Source organism: Seriola aureovittata, chromosome 22, assembly GCF_021018895.1.
Source record: "Seriola aureovittata isolate HTS-2021-v1 ecotype China chromosome 22, ASM2101889v1, whole genome shotgun sequence".
NCBI lineage: Eukaryota > Metazoa > Chordata > Actinopteri > Carangiformes > Carangidae > Seriola > Seriola aureovittata.
Window position 1 is genome coordinate 17,804,537 of NC_079385.1, and position 6,384 is coordinate 17,810,920.

Sequence of the window (6,384 nt, forward strand, 5' to 3'; positions counted from 1 at the left end):
CTGTTCTCTGGGCAACAAAAAAATCCTGCCCAAAATGCGGCCCACCTCCCCCCCCTTTTGCACCCGCATCTCTGCTGAATGCAGCACGCCGGCCCCTGGCACAACTTAATACACACACATAGACACGAAGCATCATGCGTGGAGCATCAGCGCAACAAATGTCCTTGGAACCAAAGCTTCCTCTGTGCTGTGACAGTGTTTGTCTTTTTTTTTTTTTTTTCTATTAAAAGATGAGTGTTGGTGATGAAAGGCAGTGTGTTAATACAGGACGGGGGAAATAATGTGCTGACCCCTGGAGGATTATAAAACAATGCTGCTACTGATGTCATAGGGCCTAGATTTCTGAGGTCTCTTTTCGCACAAAGCTGTAGGCGGTGTGATTGAAATACAGCACCGGCGACTGACAAGTGATGCAAGCAGCTGACAGAGCTGATGAAATAACTACTCTGCAGCTTCCTCGAGTTTAAAATTTAAACCATGCACGACGCTGAATCTAACCTGGACGCAATTATGAACACTTACAAACAAGATCAACTGTAAATCAGCGACAGCACAGTAGTTGAATAAACTTTACTGGCATAAATTGAAGGTTTGACGAACTGTGTTTTGGAAACATGACAATTTAGTAAATAATGTTCATGGATACCCACCGAATCACATCTGGTCCTCATAAGATTATTTGACTCTTGGCTTTTTTTTGCTAATGTTCTTTGTTAGAGAATTATGGTAATGATTTCTTAGAAATTCAGGCCAGGGAAAAATCACAGTTACCAGATAAAGACCTTCACCACAGCTCAGAGTTCATTAAATCTTCAGAGTAATTGCCAAGGAAGTTGACAGAGCCCAGAAGTTTTGGATCAGGTGGCGTTGCAGCGATTTCCAGTGCATCTACTGTCCACATCAGTTCATGGATACAGCCTATATCAGGAGAAATGTGGGAAAAGGGAGGGAGACATTATCAGTAAGAGAGAAAGAGCGAGAAAGGTTACAACAACAGAGCACGAAGCTCACAAGTTCAGTTGTGCTTCTGCTGGAACGGCCTTGCCCCTGTGGACAAGTTCAGTCCTTCAGTAGAAGTCCTCGCCCTCCAACAATAATACTTACAAAATAAAGGCTGACCGCTCCAAGTAAAATCACTTCAACTGAGTTCAATAGCTATTATTCATATCCCAGTTCTCCATCCCATGCGCTACGGCTCCTGTGATGTTAATAAGGTAAGCTTTCGGAGCTGAGAAGAAGCCTGTGAGGAGCTATGTCAACATGACGGCCCTTCGGTTTCTGCTTTGCTTCCACCTTTTACCATCAGCTGACGATCGCCACCTTGATGTGGGTGCTTATCAATCAAATTCTGCCAAAGGCTTGATCACAGAGCTGTGGGATATCAAGTTATCCTTTGAATGAATAATTTGACATTTTGCTTATTTGTATCTTGCTGAGAGTTACACAAGAAGATCAACAACATCCATGCCAGTGGCTCCGTGAGGGTATAGTTTTGGTGAAGACCCACTGAGCTCAACTTCATTGGAAATTCTACCCCATTCATTTCTAGGGGACACGAGTAAATCGCTTCCCAAGGTGGAGTGGAATTCAAGGTGATGCTGGATTGGCTTGCGAAGTGACCAAAGCTAGGGGGTTGAAAGTTTGCTACTGAACAAGCTACTGAAGTTAGAACTCAGGCAAAAATTGTTACCTGACTGATTAAGATTGTTAATCGTGAAAAAGATCATTTGTAAATAAGTGGTAAAAATTTATAGTAACTCAGTTCTAAATATTTTTACAGGCAAATATTGAGTTTTGCTCAAATAAAAAACACAAAATATACCTTTAGTTTCAGCTCTTATGGTTTTATTGGTCAATGCAGATTGTCAGTCAAAGGTATTTATTGTAATTGGCTGCAGGTGCGGAAGCGAAATGTAGGGGGCGGGGAAACACGGAGCGACTCGACGCTGTACGTGAAGATATTACTACACATTTCCCTACCTAATGTCACTTGAGTATGGTCAATGTTAGTTCGTGTGTGTCTGCGAGAAACTGAAGTTGGCTACTGAAGGTGTGTAGCCGTTAGCCGTTAGCCGCTAGCCGTTAGCCGCTAGCCGCTAAGCCTCTGGAAACCATGGAGTCGCATCATGGAACGTTCAGGTCATTGAGCGCCATTGTTGACCGGGAAAGCCTCTGTGTGCGGCCTGCCTTTCATCTCTGACCACCAAACGTTTCTCCAGGACCAAAACAAAACTGCAAGTTAAACTTTCTTTGACTCTTTTAAACGAATTGTTACACCTTTAGCCACAGATATTTATTCCTTCAATATTGAATATTGGGATATGTCAACTCAATTGAATATAGTGCTATGAGGCTTTAGTGAGAGTCACTAGAATACATTTTAAAACCCTTTTATATTATTTTTTTGTTGATTGCTTTTACCTTAAAAAGATCTTTTTTTGTGATTGAGGTCACCCATAAGGTCTATTTCAAATTTAGCCCAATTAATCAAATATAGGGATTTATTTTTTATATAAAATGTGTAGATTTTTCCAGATTGTATAATAATGAAGAAGTTATTCCAGGAGGTTAACATATATATGATGGGGATATGAAGTAGGTTACTACAAATCCAAATAGTATATCATGCCCCATATTAAAACAATCTATAAATGAATAAATTAAGTAAAAAAATAAATATCCATCTAGATCACAGTACAAACAATCACCATAACAAGAGTCTAATAGAGAGGTGAATAAATGACCAACACATGTGGTAACAATATTGTCAGATGGTAAGTTAGAAACGTACTCAAAAACTACTAATAGATTATCTTGTTATTTTTTTCATGTGTTGCTGTTTTCTATTTTTGTGTGTACATAATAGTGTGTGTGTGTGGCTCCACATTGTGCTTAGAGTCCCGTTAAGTGAGTTCAAAGTAAAGGTGTGAGAAAAAGTGTCATTCAAAATAGGTAAACCCCTTGTGGTAGCTACCTTGAAACTGAATCCAAAAGCCCAATAATTGCAGTCTAAAACAAGTCCTGCTATAACCATGGATGTATTGAACAGAAATAACCATTTGTACAGGTATTAATTCATCTATTAGTTATTGATAATGTTAAAATTACAAAAATGATATTAAACAGCTATTTACCGACATGAGAATCCTATCAATCTTCTCACCAGACGTATATTTCGGAAAATGTTGAACTATTCCTTTAAACTGACTAATTTCCTCCAAAAAGCTTGTCGGCATTAGTCTCAGTTTGGAGGTTTTCATACATGTTTACTGACCTTTGTCAAAGCTCCATCACAGGATTTAGTTCGTCTCCGTACAGTCACCGATGCCATTCAGAGAAAACTACTTATTGGGTCTCTGTCCTGTCACCTGCTGGGTTCATTTCAGCATGTGGATTTTGTTAGAAGAGATTCACAATCAATTCCTGCCCTTTCACCCCCTGTGAATCTTCTTGACCCCACTCTGTGATGTGGAGGGAATTACTACCTACTATATTTCCCCTCTTTTGGCCATTTGAATTCATCACACTTCTAAACAGACAAAATAAAGCTATTCACCTGTTTCTTTACAAAGGAACATCTGTTAATGGAAGCACAGCACATTTGCTGTGACCTCATGACATGATGTTTTTATGTTTAACAATTATAAGTTGCAAGCAAAATCACTGCCTCAGTATATAAAGCAGCTGAGAGCGCGGTCTCAACAGTCATTAGGTGAGGCAAGACCAGTCACAGTCTGTAGAGCTAAACATTGAAGATACCATGATCTCTGTCCACTCGGTCCTCTTTACTCTGGTGCTGTTCTCTGAGCTGAGCAGCCACTTGGTAACTGCAGCCATGCCTGCAACTAAAGTAGAAGATGGGGTAATAGAGCAAGATGGCCTGGGTTCGTTACTGGTCGACGAACCCATGACTGAGCATGGCATGGTTCCTCCCGTGTACAGACGACGCCTCGTGGTAGACAACAACGACAGGGATGAAGATGGGAACCCTAAAATCATCATGGTCTCGGTAAGTGACACAAGACTTTTTGAAATTTTAAGCTGTTTAAAGGGTTGTTTCACCCAATACAACTATCGAATAAGTCATCCATGATAAAGGGTTTCCTAGCTGTAGCTAGCAGTTTTATTCATGAGTGAAAAATGCTTTTTACTAATGCTTTTATAGACCAGTATTAGGCCAGCTTGTTTGCCAAGTTTAGTTCATGTAGTAATTTGGTCAGCCAAAGGGATTTTTCACAACCTGGCAATACAAGGAACTGATTCCTAACTGTTTATAATGCCATTAGTTACAGTTTATAAAGGGAAAATTATAGCAAGTGGAATTGTTCAAAACACATATTTTCTTACAAACCTCTAGTTGTATCTAGCTTTGTCCAGGCTTTTCATGTAAGCATGTCTTAGATTTCAGCCTCTTATCCCAATACAATGTAAGTAACTAAACTTTAATTGGTGGTGGTCACAGCTTTGAAAAATGGCTTTGAAAATAATTCAGCAGGGGCTTTCTCCAGAAATAGTGTCCTTGGAACAACTGGAGCCGACAACATTAAGTGCTACTTATGGTTAGTTAAACATGACACCACTCTAATTACTTTTCTGTAGATGCCCATTCTCAGGGTGCAAGGTGGCAACGGAGTCACCAACCAAAATACAGGTGATTTGTATAATAATGTGCTCTGGTGTGATCAATAGGAGGTACTCTGAGAGTTTCATTTCTGTGAGTTTTTGTCCAAAATATGGGTCAAGGTCCACAAACCCAGCATTTTTCCTACGCTTATCAAGATGCAACTGGATAACCTGTTTAATTAGATCTTACTTGCAACCCACATCTTTCAAACTCTACATTTACAGGTTTTAACTCAGGCTTTCTGTTATAAATTTGCAGTAGTAGTATTGTATTTATAGTATTGCACAAATTTGCTCAAACTGTAAGTGATTAATTTAATTGTAGAATAACAAATTAATACCCATTAACTTCCATTGTATTGGGATAGAGACAGAAATCTCAAAACCTGGACAAACAAAACTAAAACTTTCTGTATGGCTAGTTGCCACAAGAGGTAAATAAGTAATATTTTTGTCATTGTGTTGTTAGATTGAAACAACTTAATTCAATTCAATTTTACCAGTTATTTGGATTAATATCAATTTATCCCAAGTAAACTGTCTGGCTATTCTCCGTTTGCCGTCATTCAGCCAGTATTATTCTGCCAGTGACAGTCATGCATCATAACTATTCATTGTATGAGAGTTCTTTCTATAAACAACCTTAGCTAACCATAGTTCAACAACAACAAAGAGCACATTATCTCCATCCTGTGCCTGAACATTTGACCCTTTTCAATTGGCCTCGTGTCTAATGTTGTCTATATTTCATACACATCTATGAAATCTTTTACAGCAGTGTTGGAAAACCGGGAAATACTATTAGCTGAAAAGGTCAAATGATCACAAGCCTATAAAGATTTATTGGAATCACAGTGGGAAGAATGATCATATAGCTGTGCTTCCTCAAACGTTTGGTTGCTATGTGTAAAGAGTTTATCTGGCGACTGCGTCTCCCGTGTGTCATGAACATGGTGGTTATCTCTGTGGTAATGGAGAGCAGGCAGCCGAGACGGAGAGAACAAAGCTGTCAGAGTAAACCAGGGCGGTGGAAGAAAACGGGCCATTGTGATATAGTAAAAACTGGGAAACACATTTCTTCCATTTGGGGTTAATGTGGCTTAGATCAGCTGCTAAAAGACAGATCCAACACCTGTGCTGCACATGAAAAGATAATCTTAAAAAATTTGCTGCTTGACGATCCAAGGTTCAGATTGTGCTGTATGGTAATGTGTGTGCGGTGTTATGATATCTATGTAATCACTGATCAGTACTTTGTTTCAGGACATGAGGCAAAAGGGACGCAGTGTTCATGTGCTGAACTCGGCCTTTAGCCGAAGCCTTCCTCTGCTCACAGAACGAATCTTGAGCCACACTCCTGCTGAGTACAGTTTGAAAATAGATCGCAGAAACACTGACCTCGACAGTAAGTATCCGGAAAACCCTTGCTTCTAAGAAAATTCTTACTAAACCATTTCAAATTCCTTGATGTTTATACTAACTAATGCTCTGTATTCTTTTTCTTCCTTCTCCTAGTGCTGCGATGTATGATAGGAAGAGTGTACCGACCCTGCTGGGAAGGTGCTTCCCTTGCTTGAATGTGCTGTAAAAAATTTTTCCTCCTGTGTTAACACTGAAATGCATTTCCTTGAAAAAAATAAGAGAGTGCAAATATGTAAAACAAAATAAAAATTTATTAAAAATGAAAAGCCTGCATATGTACAGAGTCATTGTGTTATTTTACAGGTTAAATAGACTGTACAGCTACTGGTGAAACACATT

At 39.3% G+C, this 6,384-nt stretch overlaps 1 protein-coding gene across 1 annotated transcript; it reads left to right on the forward strand.

Moving 5' to 3' along the window:
- Window positions 1-3,699: 3,699 nt before the first annotated feature.
- pmch (pro-melanin-concentrating hormone) lies at window positions 3,700-6,318 on the forward strand. The gene is made up of 3 exons (XM_056368146.1): window positions 3,700-4,009; window positions 5,887-6,028; window positions 6,139-6,318. The coding sequence occupies exons 1-3, from the start codon at window positions 3,761-3,763 to the stop codon at window positions 6,198-6,200; spliced, it is 453 nt and encodes a 150-aa protein (XP_056224121.1). The 5' UTR covers window positions 3,700-3,760; the 3' UTR covers window positions 6,201-6,318.
- The last annotated feature ends 66 nt before the right edge of the window (window positions 6,319-6,384 follow it).